The sequence below is a fragment of the Panthera leo genome, chromosome D4, assembly GCF_018350215.1.
Source record: "Panthera leo isolate Ple1 chromosome D4, P.leo_Ple1_pat1.1, whole genome shotgun sequence".
NCBI lineage: Eukaryota > Metazoa > Chordata > Mammalia > Carnivora > Felidae > Panthera > Panthera leo.
Genome location: NC_056691.1, coordinates 66,573,828 through 66,592,199, shown reverse-complemented (window position 1 = coordinate 66,592,199; position 18,372 = coordinate 66,573,828). Strand labels below are relative to the sequence as shown.

General features: G+C 40.8%; 1 protein-coding gene across 3 annotated transcripts in view; it reads right to left on the bottom strand.

Moving 5' to 3' along the window:
• The window catches only part of SLC44A1 (solute carrier family 44 member 1), a 201,718-nt gene that overhangs the window by 102,135 nt on the left and 81,211 nt on the right, over positions 1-18,372 (bottom strand). For all 3 annotated transcript variants that reach the window (XM_042912468.1, XM_042912467.1, XM_042912466.1), the window contains exon 4: positions 4,961-5,097. In XM_042912468.1, coding sequence (XP_042768402.1) covers positions 4,961-5,097 — 137 coding nt within the window. The remainder of the gene's footprint in view (positions 1-4,960; positions 5,098-18,372) is intronic.

Here is an 18,372-nt window from a genome sequence, read left to right as displayed (position 1 = left end):
AAAAATTAGAAAAAAAAAAAGTTACTACCCCAAACAGGATTTTTCTCTTTCATCTTTTTAATTATGGTAAAATACACATAATAAAAAAATTACTACCTTAACACTATTTCAGTATACACTTCGGTAGCATTAAGTAGATTCACATTGTTGTCCAACCATTACCACTGTCTATCTCCAGAACTCTCCATCTTGCAAAATTCATACTCTTTCCTCAAAAAACATTAACTCCCCATTCCTCTCACCCTGCAGCCCCTGGCAACTACCATCCTATTCTGTCTCTATGAATCTGACTACTCTAAGTACTTCATATAAGTGGAATCATACTGTATTTGTCCTTTTGTGACTGACTTATTTCCCTTAACAATGTCTTAAGGTTCATCCATATTGTAGCATGTATCAGAATATCCTTCCTTTTTAAAAAAACTGTGGTAAAACACGTAATATGACATTGACCATCTTAACCATTTTTTCAGTGTATAGTCATATTAGCTATATGCACACTGTTATCGAACAGATCTGTAGAATTTTTTCATCTTGCAAAACTGAAATTCTATAGCCAGAGAAAACCATCACCCTATCTGTCTGTTACTGGCTTATTGCACCTAGACTAACAACTTCAAGGTTCATCCATGTTGTAGCATATGACAGGATTTCCTTACTTTTTAAGGCTAATATTCCATTGTATGTACATACCACATTTTCTCTAGCGATTCATCCCATCAGTGGACATTTAGGTTGCTTCCCTCTCTTGGCTATTATGAATAATGGCACAATGAATATGAAGTGTGCAAATATCTCTCTGAAATCCTGTTGTCAGTTCTTTTGGATATACACCTAAATGCGGGATTTCTGAGCCATGATAATCTATTTTCTAAATGACTATTTTTTAAAGCAGGTTCACAGCAAAATTGAGAGGAAGGTACAATGGTTTTCCACATACTCCCTGCCCCCACACATGCACAGCCTCCTCCATTATAACATCCCCCACGAGAGTGGTACATTTGATATAACTGATGAACCTACACATTGACATATCATCATCACTCAAAGTCCATAGTTTACATAAGGGTTCACTCTTAGTGTATGTCCTATGGGCATGGACAAATATATAGTGACATATATCCATTATTATAGTATCATACAAAGTATTTTCACTGCCCTAAAATTCCTCTGTGTTAATTCTATTTTTAATTTTTTAAGGAAACTTCAAACTCTTTTCCATCGCAGACATACAATTCTATATTTCTACCAACAATGCACAAAGATTCCAGTTCCTCTGTACTCTCACAAACATCTGTTATTTTCTGTTTTGTGGTGTTTGTGATTTTTTCTCAATAGAAGCTGTCCTAATGGGTGTAAGGTGGTATCTCACTATGGTTTTCATTTGCATTTCCCATACAATTAGCATGTTGGGCATCTTTTCATGTCCTTATTATTGGCCCATCATATATCTTCTTTGAAGAAATGTCTATTCAAGTCCTTTGGCCATTTTTTAATTGGATTGTTTATTTGTCTGTTTGTTTCTTTCTTTCTTGTTGAGATGTAGGAATTCTTTATATATTTTGAGTATTAACCCTTTATCAAATAAATGAATTACAAATCTTTTCTCCTACTCTATGGATTACCTTTTCATGCTGCTGTGTCCTTGGATGCACAGAAGTTTTATATTTTGATGTAGTCCAGTCTACCTATGTTGTTTCTTTTGTTGACTGAGCTTTCAGTTCATATCCAAGAAATTATTGCCAGTATAACGTCATGAAGGTTTCCCCTATGTTTTCTTCTAAGAGCTTTGGAGTTTGTTCTTACATGCAGACTCTGTCATGGATTTTGAGCAATTCCCTCTTACAGATTTGGAAATTCCCCACTTAAACCTAAATTAGCTCTTGAAGACATTCCTCTCTGATGTGTATAAGTGAGGTCAAAGGGCCTGTGCATTTTCTAACAGAAATGTAGCTGTTAACAACGTGTGGATACAAATAACTATAAAAACCATCTGCTCCTTCCGAATCAATGTGCACCTCAAATGATGGAAAGACAAAGAAGGGGAAAAAAGATAATGCAAAAAGACAGACAAAGAATTCTCTCAGATACAGTAACACTGGAATTAAATCTTACCAGGTCCAGTTTTGTTTTGTTTTGTTTCTAACGTTTTTTAATGTTTATTTTTGAGAGAGAAACAAAGTGTGAGCAGGAGAGAGGCAGAGGGAGGGAGATACAGAATTCGAAGCAGGCTCTAGGGTCCAAGCTGTCAGCACAGAGCCCGATGCGCAGCTTGAACTCACGAACCATGAGATCATAACCTAAGCCAAAGTCAGATGTTTAACTGACTGAGCCACCCAGGCACCCCTTACCAGGCCCAGTTTTAAGTCACCAATCCAAAGAATAATCCAGATTTTTTTTTAAGAAATTAAAAATTTTCAACCTAGGGTTACTATTAAAATAAAGGTACTTATATCCCACCACCAAAGGCTCTCTTCTCTATTATAATTTCATAGTTTTCTATTCCCTTTTAAATATTTATCTTCTCTATCCTCCACTGCTGTGTTTCTTGATGCTGCCATTATTAATACTTTTTTTTTATGCCTAACACATTGACTTATTTTGCAAACAGCTGCCTGAAAAGCCTAAGGGTGCCTGTGTAGTTAGGCACCAATTTAAGAAGTCTGTTTTCTGGAATAATATTTATTCATTAATATTCTTGAACACCTGCTTTGTGTAAGACTGTGAAAAAAACAAAGCTGCAAAACTCACCAGAAAGGTCTTATAAACTGGCCTTAATAGGCCATATTCAGTATCATAATCACTTAGAAGGATAATGACCTGGAAATAAACATACCAGCAAGGCTGCATGGGGCATTTCTCCCCAGTGGATCATCACAGCAGGCAATACAGTCGACAAGGAACTAACTCTCTTCTGGCCCTCCAGCTGACATGTCAGGTTCAAGGGACCAAGACTCACACCCAGTGGGTTCAAGAAAACGTGTTAGAAGATAGTTTGACACTAGATTATAGCTTTGAATGCCAAGGTAAGATATATAATGTTTTATTTTATTTTGTGACCTCTGATGGCTTCTGAGTAAGGGATTAACATGACTAAAGCTCTATCAATGTTAATATGGCAGCAGTATGTCAGGGGCTAGAAGCAGAGAGAGACTCGAGGCAGAAAGATTATAACCTTCCATTGGGGGAATAATAACATTAATAGTAATAATATAACAGCAGTAACCAATACTTTTTTTTTTTTTTTTTGGCAATTTACCATTTGCCACACACTCTTCTAAACATTTTTCATGTCTGAGGTCCTTATAACAACCCTGTGAGGCAGCTTTAGTACAAATATTATCTCCTTCACAAATGGGGAAACTGAGGCAACCAGCGATCACGTAACTTGCCTAAGGTCTCATGGCTCGTAAGTGGTAGGACCAACATTTGAACCCAGATAATCTGGTTCCAGAGCCTATACTCCAAAGCCAAGTCAACACCACCACCTCCCAAAGTGCACCACGTATGCTCACCTTGCCTAAGATTTCAGAAAAACCCGTAAGGGATAACTCATTTCTCCCTAAGAAACTTGATAATGACAGGGCCGACAGTTCTAGTATTAGACACAGCCAATCAGTCTGTGTGAGGATATCATGTGGGAATAAATGAGATCTTGAAGAGTCGCTGGTACCTCTTTATTTAGTGCCCACCAAGTGCCAATCATTTGTGCATCATCTCATCAAATCCTCACAACAATCCTATGATGGGGGCGTTGTTTTTAATCCACTTTTTTCAGATGAGGAAATATGGGTTCAGAGAGGCTACGCTCTCTGTCCCTCATTACAGAACCAGTTAACGACAGCCGCAGAAGTAGAATCCAGAGTCGTATTAATCTCATGTGCTTCCTACTACCTTACACTGAGGCCTGGAGCAGTAGTGACAGGAACACTGCCAGTCTAGAAGGCGGCAGTCCTTCTGCCCTCAAAAGGCCAGCAACCCCCTCAGGAAGACTCTGAGGCTGCTTAGGGGTGCGTGTGTAGCTGCGTTCCCAGGCTATCTCTCTGCCCAGCTAGAAGTGACACCAGGCGGATGCTGAGTCAGCCGTTGTTCCAAGGAGCCAGAACCAGCCTGTAAACCAGGCGAGGCTGAGGCAGCTCTGAGGACTCCAACACACAGAGCGTAAACATGAAACCCCATGGAAGTTCACAAACACAGGCTATCAGTTTGTGGCCCTCCAGGAAGAGAGGTTAAAAATAACATTCTCTGAAGAGAACTGAGGCGAGTCAGAGGGAACTGAGGATAGTACCTGGAAATCAGAAACCCAAGGGAGCGGAGCTAGGTTAGAAAATTGACTATGCTTGTTTTCTCAGCTAATTCCCATATGTTTAACCTCAAAGTTTCTCAAAACTTTACTCTTAGAAAAATGGTTATGAGATAATATTAAATTAAAAAAAGCAAAACACACCAACACAATTGAAAGATGGTGGACTTTTGGTATTCATTTTCTTTTCCCTGAATTTTCCAAATTTCCTGTAACAGACATATATTACATTGTTATCCAGGGACAAAAATAAAATACACTAATCAAAAAATTTTTAATTCGTATTTAGGAAGAGAAAAAGAAAAAAAGACCAATTTCACAAAAAGTAGTCTAGTCATTCCCAAATGTTCAAACAGGCTACATCAAAATCACATGAGACATCTGTAAAAAAATACAAGTTTCCAGAACCCAAAGACCTACTCAGTCAGAATTTCCCTGGGGGGAGCCTAGGAATCTGGAGTTTTAACAAGCTCCCCAGGTGACTATAATCTTTTTTATCAAGGAAGTCCAGGAGGACTTTCAATTCCCTTTTTCGTTTTGAGGTTCCTTGGTGATTTATTTAACACCGGCACAAATTTATACTGGAATGCAAACATACAGTATGTCATGGTGGGAGTAAGTGACCGGGGTGAGGACTTGGACGGCCTCATGCCTCACCATTTATCTCTGCAAACTTCTGAACATCACTCAGGGTTTTCAGTTCTTGTCGTGGACATGCTGTTACACACAGCGCTACGGACTTGATCTTCCGGTTTATCAAGTCCAGATTGCATGGATCCAAAAAGAACACATACCTAAAGCATGGAGAAAAATATTGAGATGTTATTTTGCAAAAACACATTCTGGTTCACTGCCTAATTTGACCAAGCCTGTAAGCAAAGAACATCCATACCCTTCACAAATTTTATCAAAGATGAACAAACAATTCAGAAATCTAATCACAGGTTGTTTGAAAACATACTGTTAACAGTGAGGACTGGAGGAATTGCAGGACTCCTATTTGTCATGATGTATTTTTCTAATATTTACATTTTTGTAATGTAGTTTATAATTAGAAATTATCTATTTTAGTTTTTTAGATAATTAATTTGTTTTCTTTCTTTTCTTTTTTTTTTTTTTTTGGTCAAGGTTGTGCCCTAAAAGTTACTAGAATATTCCAATAGTGCTATATAGTGTGAATTATAGTTTACGTATAAGCTTTAGCTAATATATAATTACATATAAAATTTAAAATTATAAAAACAAAATATAAACTTTTGCTAATTAATGTGTAATTATAAAAACGAATTGTAAAATTACATACAATTGAATACATAATGTTGAATGGAGACTAGAGGGAATTATGCCAACATTTTATCTGCAGTCATCTCTGGATGTTAGAATAAAGTGATTTTAATTTTCTTTCTTTCATTTTTCAGAATTCTCATTTTCTAGTAAATGAAATGACTTTTGAGGTGAGATAACTACAGTAAATATCATTTATTAAAAAGGTCGATTACATATCAACAAAGTAATCCTCAAATCTTAAATTATCCCTTTTGTGTTCTGTACATTCATGTTTCAGGAAAAGGAAGATTAACCAGAAATTACACTGAAACAGATTGGGTTTTTTTTTTTTAATGTTTTATTTATTTTTGAGACAGAGAGAGACAGAGCATGAGCTGGGGAGGGGCAGAGAGAGAGGGAGACACAGAAGCTGAAGCAGGCTCCAGGCTCCCAGCTGTCAGCACAGAGCCTGATGCGGGGCTCGAACTCACGAACCGCGAGATCATGACCTGAGCTGAAGTCAGACGCTCAATGGACTGAGCCACGCAGGCGTCCCTGAAACAGATTGTTTTTAAATGTTAAACCGTAGGGGCCCTGGGTGGCTCAGTGGATTAAGCGTCCGACTTCAGCTGAGGTCATGATCTCTCGGTGTGGGGTTCTCAGGAACCCTGCTTCGGTTGGGCTCCCTGCTGTCTGCTTCGGATCCTCTGCCCACCCCACTCTGCCCTTCCCCTGCTCATTCTCTCTCACTCTTTCTCTCAAAAATAAACATTTTTTTAAAAATGTTAAAAAGTAGAAAAGATGATAAAGATTGCAGATGTTATCATTTGCCCCAAAAGAAATACTCTTAACTAAGAAAAGCGAAGTCTAACGTTATGGATCAACAGAGGGGAAACAAGCAGGAATGTTTTCATGCAAGACAGGAGGTAAAGAACCTCCAGCGCTGGTTTCCATTCGCCTGGGTCCGTGGAAGGTTTTATGAAATTGTCTCTCTGCCAACAGCCTTTCCCACATTGTTAAATTCTACTGCTATATAAAATGGGATTCAAATCAGGAAATATAACCAAATATAAGAACTAGGTGAGAAAACGGAAAAGCAAAAAGATCAAGTCAATACATATGCTGGAATGGACAATATATAAAAGGATACCAGAAAAAAAAATTAAATAATAATAAAAAAAGAAGTGTGTACATCAGGGGGATGGGGGCCTGAGAGGTATTTGCAGGTAGAGTAACACTGCACACAGGAGAAGCACCAGGGACGAGGAACCCAGCATGAAGGTCAGGGATAAACTACAAACCACCAAACTTTAAAAAAAAAAAAAAAAAAAAAGGTATTTTGTAACCATTACCATTCCACAGAGAATGACTATGTAGCCCAAGAAAGCTAGAAGGTGCATGAATTCAAACCTAGACCTTCTGAGTGTCATCCCATGTACGACCTGCTCTATTCCCAAAATATTTCCTACAAAACAATAAATCATTGTAACCTTTCTATATTAACTTACAATATTGTTTCCAGCATTCTGAAGTTCAATTCAATCCATGGCAGCAAGTTCCTATATAATTAAATTTTAACTAAATGGCATTTCACTGAATATTTACAGAGTAGGAAAAATGCATGTCTCGAACAGATAAATTTTATGATTCATTAAAACTGTACCCTTCTTGCCTTTTGATTGAAAAACGCCCTTTAGTCAGGTAAATAAATCCTTACATTAGTTTCAGTTTTCACATCAAACAAAAATGAACTGTATGCGGCAATTCCATTTTTTGGAAAGGAGACAAATAGCCAACTTTCAAGTAAGCATGGCACTGACAGACCAGATTAACTAACAAATCTACTGATAAGTAGGTTTTTTTTAAACTGACAGCACAAGATGCGAGGTAGGAGGCCATAAAACATTCCCAAAAGGCTTCTTACAAACAGCCAGCCACTGTCATGGGTAACCGAGAAACCCAAGCAAATTTTCATTCAGCTTCCAGTTCCACGTCCTGTAGAGGAGCAGGAATGAATCAACTACCAAAAGTGGGATTAAAAGGGAAGGAAGAGAAAAACACTTCACAAACTGAACAGCCCAGATACCTGCAGGCATTGTTGGCACACAGGACAGGGGCCTGCAGCATCACCACGTGGTACTGAGAAGAACACATTTGCAAAGAGATCTGCAAAACAGCCTAAGCGAGCTTGGAACTTCAACGTTAAGAGGAACAGCGAAAAATGCTTAAGACTAACCCGTGAAGCGAACACTATAGAGGCTAGCAGGTAAGGCACGTAACTATGTATCACAGTCAAGACAGCTCCTGGGAACTACTGAAGGAGAGAAACAGATAAATTCATTTCAAATCGAAATTCTTGAAATACAGGTTATCCCCAAAAAGACAGGACAGGAGAGAGTTCTAAATAAAATGTCTATGTACACAGTAAACTCACGGGGACAGATGCACCAAAGATGAAAACAGGGCAGTAAAGCAAAGGAAGGGCACTAAAGCATGGAATGTCGGGAAAAGGGACAAGAGGCACAGAAAGAGGTGACTTAAAGCTGTGCTCGGAGCAAGGCGGTGAACACAGAGCGAGCTGAGGCAGATAACGATGCCAGAGATGGCTCAAAACTGCTTTACACTTCTATTTTGCTTTCATTTTCTTCAAGGAAGACAGGGCAAGGTAGAGAAAGTAAGATTTACTGGGAATTTACTTTGGGCCACAAAGTATCTTAGGCACTGTCCTCACACATCCTAATTCCACAAAAGGGAACTGAGACTGACAAGCTGGACAAATAACCAAAAGCCATACTGACCTGATGACTTGAACCCTGGGGCGCCCGACTCCCCAGTGTTGCTCTTTCCTCCACTGCTCTTCCAACTTAAAATGGAAAGTGAAGAGCACTTGGGTGGCTCAGTCGGTTGAGCATCCAACTACTTTTTTAATGTTTATTAATTTTTGAGAGAGAGAGAGACAGAGCACCAGGGGGAGAAGGACAGAGAGAGGGGGAGACACAGACTCCGAAGCAGGTTCCAGGCTGTCAGGAGAGAGCCTGACGCAGGGCTCGAACTCATGAACCATGAGACCATGACCTGAGCTGAAATTGGACGCTTAACCAACTAAGCCACCCAGGCGCCGATTAAACCCTCTGGAACCCCAGAGCAAGGATTCTGAAGCCCTACGTGGACACAACACGGTACTGTCCTCCACATGGTATGCAACCCTCCCATGATAAGGATTAAAAAGGATGACACAAAGACACTTCATTCATTCAACAAACACTACTAAGTGTTATTATGAGTCTACTCCTGGAGACACAAAATTCATTAAAAAAAAAAAAACAATTCTTAAATGCAAATAACTTACAGTCTAGAGAAGAAGAAACAAAAACAGTCATTTCTGCTATGAGGCAAGGTTGAGATGGTGGAGGAAACAGTGTAATTCTGCACAGAGCATAAGGGGTTAGAGGAAGCACTACGGAGCAGGAGGCAGTATTGAAGCCACATTTTGGAAATGAGTAGGAATTTTCCACACAGATGGGGAAGGGAGCGTTCTAGGCAGAGAAAACTGCATGTAGAAAAGTATAGAAGCATGAAAGAGCATATTTAAGGAACAGCAAATAATTTGATAAGGTGGACTACAGGATCGGACATCAAAGGGCTATGCCCAAGGAGAAACAGGGGACAGAAGAGGCAGCCATCCTTACAGCTGAAGGACCTTACAGCTCCACTACATTAGGGAATGCGCTTTCAACAGCCACAGCACCCGGAGCCCCCCCGCCGTGTGACCAGCCCCTTGGGTTCAAGGCCAGGGAGGGGAAGGCTGGGCCACCAGGGGGCGCTGCTCCAGAGCTGAGCCTTTGCCTTCAGTTGCCTCCTGCTGCCATGGCAACTCTGCGGCAAGGCTTTTTGGAGTAAAGAGTGGCAAACAGATACCAGTCTGCTGGCCACCTCCTGCCAAATTTGGCTCCTGTCCTCTCTAATCAGGACGGAAGCACTGCAGCACTAAAGCTGGAAAGCTGGCTGAAAAACCCCTCTGTCCGTCGCCTCTGCGTTAGTGATTCCTAACACGTGTTTTCCCCAGAGGAGAATAAAAATGGAGTCTGATCATTTTGCCAATTATTACCTCATATCAATTTACAATTTACAGCCCCTCTCCACAGAGTATGCTGCCATTAGTGAATCACACCAAAAGGAACAACACAACAGCCTGGCAGAGGCATCTCCTATTGCTAAATATAGGCTTCAGAGAGCCCTAGATCTCCGCTCCACTCGCAGTGGAACTGTGCCCAGAGGAGGCCTCTTACTTCCTGCGTGGGGTGCCAGCAAGGCAAGTCCAGTCATCCCCCCCCACCCCAAACCCCGGGGTGGGGCCCAATTGCCCCATGACAGGCTGTGCTTTACACAAGGACAGAGGTATGGAGTCTGCACACTAAAGCCAATAAAAAACCCAAACTAACCCAACACCAACTAATGCAACACACAATTAACTAAAACCCCGCCTGCCCTCTACTTTCTGCAACAAGCTAAGGGGAAAGAGAGAAACAAGCTGAAAGCAGTGATTGGTCTTCAAAACTGTAACTCTACACAGTGGCTGAGAGAATTGTGCAATGTTCACCATGTCCCCAAGACGTCAAGAACACAGACCAGGAAACAGAAGAAAAGGGCGGAGCTGAACTATGGGCAACGTGACCCCTGAGGTTGAGGCCACCAACGCCCCACTTTCCCACTGCCTCCCAATCCTAGTGAGGAAAAGGCAAGGGGAGCCTGCATGGTTCAGTCGGTTAAGCGTCCGACTCTTGGTTTCAGTATAGGTCATGATTTCATGGTTCGTGAGTTTGAGCCCCGCATCGGGCTCTGTGCTGATAGTGCAGAACCTGCTTGGGATTCACTCTCTCGCTCTCTCTCTGCCCCCTCCCCTGCTTGTGTTCCCTCTCTCTCCAAATGAATAAACTGAAAAAAAAAAAAAAGAAGGCAAAAATGTCCCGAGAAAGAGGTAGCACTTGTTATAGAGATGCCTCAGCACATACCTCACCAGCCTCCAAAGGGCACTGACCAGCCTGCAGCCTTCTACTATAGCACTTCCATAGGTTCACAGGTAACTGCTAAGAAGAGAAACTTCCATGATCATTTCTGGTAAATTCACAGCACTGAGAGCTGAAGACAGATTCCAACTGTGAGGAAGCCCAGGAATCAGAGTAAGACAGCAACACTCTGAGAGGTTTACCGCTCTCACCTTACATCCCAAGGTCTTCTTTCTGTTCCTTGCTCTCAGGCTTACTCGCCTTACTCTCTCCTACAGGCCTTAGCACTTCTCTCTGCCTGGAGTGTTCTTTCTCCAGAGACCAGCAGAGCTACTGGTAGCCCCCTCACTTGCTTACAGTCTTGCCTCAAAAGTCACCTTCTCAATAAAGCCTCCCCCAGCTGCCTATCTAAAATGCCATCTCTCGGGGCGCCTGGGTGGCTTGGTCGGTTGAGTGTCTGACTTCGGCTCAGGTCATGATCTCACAGTCCGTGAGTTTGAGCCCCGCGTCGGGCTCTGTGCTGACAGCTCAGAGCCTGGAGCCTGCTTCCGATTCTGTGTCACCCTCTCTCTGTGACCCTCCCCCGTTCATGCTCTGTCTCTCTCTGTCTCAAAAATAAATAAAAACGTTTAAATAAAAAAAAAATTAAAAAAAAATTTAAAATGCCATCTCTCGAGGCGCCTGGGTGGCTCAGTCGGTTAAGCGTCCAACTTCAGCTCAGGTCACGATCTCGCGGTCAGTGAGTTCGAGCCCCGCGTCGGGCTCTGGGCTGATGGCTCAGAGCCTGGAGCCTGCTTCCGATTCTGGGTCTCCCTCTCTCTCTGCCCCTCCCCCATTCATGCTCTGTCTCTCTCTGTCTCAAAAATAAATAAACGTTAAAAAAAAATTTTTTTTAAAAATAAAATAAAATAAAATGCCATCTCTCAGGCTCTGTGGTGACAGCTCAGAGCCTGTAGCCTGCTTCAGATCCTGTGTGTGTGCGTCTCTCTCTCTAACCCCTTCCTTGCTCATGCTCTGTCTCTCTCTCTCAAAAATAAACATTAAAAACAATTTTTTTAAATAGGGGTGCCTGGGTGGCTCAGTCGGTTGAGCGTCTGACTTCGGCTCAAGTCATGGTCTCGTGGTCCGTGAGTTTGAGCCCCATGTGGGGCTCTGTGTTACAGCTCAGAGCCTGGAGTCTGCTTTGGATTCTGTGTCTCCCTCTCTCTCTCTGCCCCTCCCTTGATCATACTCTGTCTCCCTCAAAAAGAAAACATTAAAGGGGCTCCTGGGTGGCTCAGTCGGTTGAGCGTCTGACTTCGGCTCAGGTCACGATCTCACAGTTAGTGGGTTTGAGCCCCACATCGGGCTCTGTGCTGAAAGCTCAGAGCTTGGAGCCTACTTCAGATTCTGTGTCTCCCTCTCTCTCTGCCCCTCCCCCACTCACGCTCTCTCTCAAAAATAAGTAAACATTAAAAAAATAAAAATAAAACATTAAAAAATTTTTCATAATAAAAAAACAAAATAAATAAAATGCTATCTCTCCACTCTGATGTGCATCATCCATCTTTCCTGCTTTCTGTTTCTCCTTAGCACTTACACTCACTAACACGCTGTATATTTTACTTATCTATTTAATTATCCGTCTACACCCATAGAGTATCAGCTCGCAAAAGGCAGAGATATTTGCTGTCTTATTCATCACTATATCCACAGTGCCTAAAACAGTGCCTGGAATGAAGAAGGAGTTCCTTACTTACTTGTTGAGTTAATAAATGGATGTTAACTGTATAAGGTTTTGCCAAGTGGAGCAGGCGGTAGAGGAAAGGTAAGGAAGACGATATTTTAGGTAGAAGGAAATATTCAACAGAAATTTATCAAATACCTCTGCCAGGTACAGGACTAAATAAGCACAAGCAATGCCGTGATAAATGAGACCAACACAAACAAGTGTCTCCCTTCCCAGCATTTATAGTCCAGAGAGTAGGGAGGTAATTGCAAAAGTGCATAAATGCTACAGCAGAGAAAAGAGAATAAGAAAATGCATCCAAAGGGCCCCATGAATGGATAGGTGTCCAGAAGAAGGGAAATCTAAAGCCAGGACCTAAAGAATGAGTCAGAGTTTGCAAGGTGTGGAGGAAAGGAGGCAGGACCAAGGAAGGAAGAGAATATGCAAAGACATAAAAGTGAGAAACAGCACAGCATAATTGAGAAAATGAAGAATGTCAGGATGGTGGAGGTGGATGGTGATGAAGAACCAGATGGCTGGACAGGCAAGCTGGAGCTAGATCATGCAGGCCTCACAGGTGGTATCCAAGACGTCAGAAAGTTTGGAGTTTGTCCTAAAGTCACCGGGGAGCCATTAAAGGTTCACCATTTGTCACGTGGGGCATTTTTTAAAGGCAAGCAAGAGAGAAAGTCAGGAGACTGGTGAGGAGGCTGCTGAATCTCTACAAGAGAAGATGACTTGGGCTAGGCTGAGAATGGGGACGAAAATGAGATTTCAGAAACATTTAGGCACAATTAGGAAAACCTGATGACTGATTCTATGTGGAAGGAAAGAAAGAAATTAAGCATGATGCTTATTTATGGGAAAAAAATTAAGAAAGGAAGAAATTAAGAATGATAAGGAAAAAATTAAGGGGTGCCTGGGTGGCTCAGTCAGTTAAACATCTGACTCTTGATTTCAGCTCAGGTCATGATCTTCCAGTTCGGGCCCCACATCGGGCTCTGTGCCATTGGTGCAGAGCCTGCCTGGGATTCTCTCTCCCTCTCTCTCTGCCCCTCACCGACGTTCTCTCTCTCATTTTCTCAAAATAATAAAATAATTAAAAAAAAAAAAAAGAATGATCTGGTTTAGACTAGCGTGGTCAGGGCATTCTGGTTTGGACTCCTGTTCTGTTTGAGAAGACCTACATCTGAGGAGGAAGAATAGAGTTCGAAGAGATAAAGATCATGCTCTTACTGTAGACAGTTTGAGTCTGGAGTGTCTGTGGAGTGTCTGAGTGAGCCTAAACAGCTGGCTGGAATGTTCTGGCAGAGAAATCGGACAGGAGATAGAGACGGCAGAATTATCAGCATATGAATGATAACCTCACCCCCAGGAGTGATCACCAAAGTTAGTGTGCAGAGTTGGGATTCTGATCTTTGGTGAAATCTGTGTCCCTGTTGAAACCATAAGCAAAATTTGGTGTGCAAATTCACATGCAGTTTTCTAAAGAGAGATTTCATACTTCCAGTTTTGATCAGATTATCCAAGTCCCCCAAAGAGATTAACACTAAGATGATCAAAGAGCCAAAACAAAGGCATGGAACTGAAAAGGCATGGGAAAAAAATGATTCTACTATTTAGCTAAGTTGTCTTTCTTCTCCTTATACATAGACTATAAGGAAGAAATAATCACCAGAATGGTAACCAAGAGTCAGACAGCAAACTGTGTTCCTCATACTAAACTGAGACAAACAAGCAAATTAAAACATCTTTTTTTAAAAAAATTTTAAGTTAATTTTTTTGTGAGAGAGCGACAGAGAGTACAAGGGGGGAGAGGGACAGAGAGAGGGACAGAGAGAGGGACAGAGAGAGAGAGAGAGAGAGAGAGAGAGAGGGAGAGAGAAAGAGAGAGAGAATCCCAAGCAGCCTCCACACTGTCAGCACAGAGACCCATGTGGGGCTTGAACTCACAAACAGTGATATCATGACCTGAGCTGAAACCAAGAGTCGGACACTTAACCTACTAAGCCACCCAGGTGCCCCTAAATCATCTTTTAGAAAAATAACTCAGGGCACCTGGCTGGCTCAATCGGTAGAGCATGCTACTCTTGATCTCAGGATTTTAAATTCAAGCCCCAGGGGCACCTGGGTGGCTCAGTCGGTTAAGTGTCCGACTTCGGCTCAGGTCATGATCTCATTGTCCATGAGTTGGAGCCCCGTGTCGGGCTCTGTGCTGACAGCTCAGAGCCTGGAGCCCGTTTCAGATTCTGTGTCTCCCTCTCTCTCTCTCTGCCCCTCCCCTGTTCATGCTCTGTCTCTCTCTGTCTCAAAAATAAATAAACGTTAAAAAAAAATAAATTCGAGTCCCATGTTGTGTGTAGAGATCATTTAAAAATAAAATCTTATAATAATAATAATAATAATAATAATAATAATAATAATTTACAAGAGCTATAGGAAAGAAAAGTTCTCTATTTAGTGAACTGGAATAACACCCCAACCCCAAGTTCATTGGCAATATTACACTGTTACAAGGATCATTCTCAAAATCAACATGTTCCAGCACTCAGGCTGAGAAATGGTATGTGCTAAGAGTCAATGACCAGAACTTTATTTTTCTTTTTAGTTTAACAGCTTTATCGAGATATAATTTACATGCCATAAAATTTACCTGGAAACTGTAGAGTTCAAACTTTTGTACAATTCAGCTCAATTAAATGTTTTTAAGCATATTTTACAGTTGTTTATCCATCACCACAATCTAATTTTAGAACATTTCATTACCCTAAAAAAGAACCTCATGCCCATTAACAGTCACTCTCCATTTGGCCACACTTTCTAACCCCTAGCCCTAGGCAACCAGGAATATATGCTCTATGTCTATAGACTGGTCTATTCTGGACAGTTTACATAAATGGTATCATAGAATATGTGGCCTTTGGTGACTGACTTCTTTCACTTAGCATGTTTTCAAGGTTAGTCCATGTTACAGGATGTGTCAATACTTCATTCCTCTTTATGGCTGAATAATATTATACTGTATGGATATAACACATTTTGTTTATCCATTCATCAGTTGGTACACATTTGTATTGTTTTCCCTTTTTAGCTATTATTAATAACACTGCTATGAATATTTGTATACAAGACTTATTATGGATGCATGTTTTTATTTCTCTTGGGTAAAGGAATGGAATGTCTAGGTCGCATGGTGATTCTGTATTTAATATTTTGAGGAACTGTCAGACTTCTCCATAGCAAGTGCTCCATTTAACGTTCAGACCAGCAATGTATGAGGGGTCCAATTTTTCCACATCCTTGCCAACATTTGCAACCATGTCTTTTTTACCATACCCATTTTAGTGGATTTGAAGTGGTAACTCATTGTGGTTTTGATTTGCATCTCCTTGATGCAATGATGTTTAGCACCTTCACGTGTGCTTATTGGCCATTCGCCTCTCTTCTTTGGAGAAATGCCCATTCATAGATTTCTTTTTAATCTTTGAGAACAACAGAGTAAGGCAGGACAGGCACTAGGTATTATCACAAAAGTGTGAAAGATTATAAGAGAAAATAAGGATGAAAGTAAAGAAAAAAGAGCACTTAAGAGAAATTACAGGAGTCAAAAGACTAAAGGTCAACGAACGGCTCCAGTGGGCAAAGAATGCAAAAGCTGGGAAGATGGAAGGCTGTGGTCAGAGTGGGGAATTCTTGAATTAGTCTGAATTGATTTTATAGGTGGAGCAGTAAAGGGTGATGACAAAAACCAAGCTGTGACTACAGAAGACTAAATCCTGAAAGCCCCCACTGAGAAGAAATTCAAAGAGTTCCCAGGGCTAGAGTGAGAGTCAATGAGACAGAATATGTGAAAGTGCTTTGTAAACTCCACAGATGTAAAGTTGGCTAAATTAGCCGTTTTTCCCATCTGGGTTAAAAAGGCAAGAAGCTTTGGTAAGTAACTTTGAAACTTGTTTTGGAAGATAATAATCATGAAGATGATTATAATAAATAGCAGTTAACATCTATGGTTCTAGGCAACGTGCTCAGGAATAGACACCATTCATCATATTTATTCCTGAAAAACACCCTAGGACGTAGGTACTGCTATTATCTTCATTTTACAAATGAAGATCTTTAGGTCAAACATATTAATGTTACCTTCTCTAATGCAAATCATCATTGGTTAAAAATGTAAACCACAGTTGGTTATCTGTCTACTGAATCTACACTTATGGATATATCCCCAATTACGTGAAAAATCTTACCCATTATAGAAAAACTATAAATACTGTTCTCAAGGCACTGCTTTTATCTTTGTATCAGAGACTCAAATTTTTTGACAATCAAACATCCCCACCTTGGTACTACTTTGCTCCTTTAATGCTTCAACAATGTATAAATGGTTTCCTCTCCATAACAAAGTATAATATTTGTTTTAAGATATTTAACTCATCTAAAATTTATTTTGCATGGTATGGGATTAAAACAGTTTTCGATGTAGTTCCTTCATATTATCATTCAACAATGTCTTTTGTTAAACACTGATGGTATTAGTTTTTATTTTACTTATTTTCTCATACACTACTATCAGTTTATTTCTGATATTTCCTTTTTAAAATTCTTTTTTTAATGTTTATTTATTTTTGAGACAGAGAGAGACAGAGCATGAATGGGGGAGGGGCAGAGAGAGAGGGAGACACAGAATCGGAAGCAGGCTCCAGGCTCTGAGCTGTCAGCACAGAGCCCGATACGGGGCTCGAACTCACGGACCGTGAGATCATGACCTGAGCCGAAGTCGGACGCTCAACTGACTGAGCCACCCAGGTGCCCCTATTTCTGATATTTCTATTTTGTTTCTTCCATCACTGTTACTAACATGTATCCAGGTAGTCTTATTAATATGCTTTGGAGGTAAGTGTTGGTTTTGAATAGTAAAACTCCTTCTTGTTCCCCTCTAAACGACACAATCATTAATTAGACAATGAGTAGCCTTTCCTCTCTACCTGTTTTGTTTGGTCAATACACTAATTGCCAATATTTAAAGATCAGAAGATCAATAAGGTACTAAGGTCAGAATGTTGCCCCCCCCCCCCCACATTCATATGTTGAATCCTAACTTCCAAAGGTGATGGTATTAGGAGCCTTTGAGAGGTGATTAGGTCATAAGGGTGGAGCCTCCATGGGTAGGGCTAGTGCCCTTATAAAAGAGGTTCCAAAGAGATCCCTATCCCCTTCCACCATATGAGAGCACAGTGAAAAGGTGCTAGCAATGAACCAGAAAGAGGGCCCTCATGAGAATGTGACATTCTGGTGTGGACCTTAGACTTCCAATCTCCAGAACTAAGAGAATTATGTTTCTGTTGTTTCTAACCCTCTCAGTCTGTGATAGTTTGTGATAACAGCCTGAACAGACTAAGGCGATAAGTCCTGTGTCCTCCCCTACTCTCCTTCCACCAATAGATTTCTGGCTTCTTTTGAAAAATGAGCATCACTGGGCCATCTACCCACATGCCAAAAATCAGACAGAACCAAGTAGAAGCTATCCTTTTATTGGGCACACACATATCAAGTTCAAAGTGCCCAACATTCCCTAGAGTCTTACTCCCAGCCCACTTAAGTGATGTACAGTGCCAGCTTAGCGGCCTTTAGATATGCAAACTCTGGTGAAACCCACAAGTTTCCCTTTCTACCTTCAAAGCCAGAAAGTTCACAATCAATTTGCTACTTAACTTCAGTAACTACACCTAGCCTAGATTTCTGGTCTAATCTCTTAACTTCCATTGTATGGCTCCTGATCTTTTATCCCCATTTAATTTACAACAGATGCACCTAATTCTAATCCTCTCAAGTTATTTTGTGAACAAGAATAATTTTTAAAAATGTTCCCCCCTGAAGTTCTTTCCTGCTCCTTTATTCTGTGATTTATACTATCAATCAAGTTCAATTCACCATCCTATCAGGATCTTAACTGTATTGTATTAAGTCTATAAATTCACTTTGTTAGTATTGTCATCTTTATTATATTAAGACTATTCAGCCAGGAGTAGAATATATTCTTATTATTTGTTTTCTTTTCATTCTATTAAAGTATTATAATTCTCTGTATT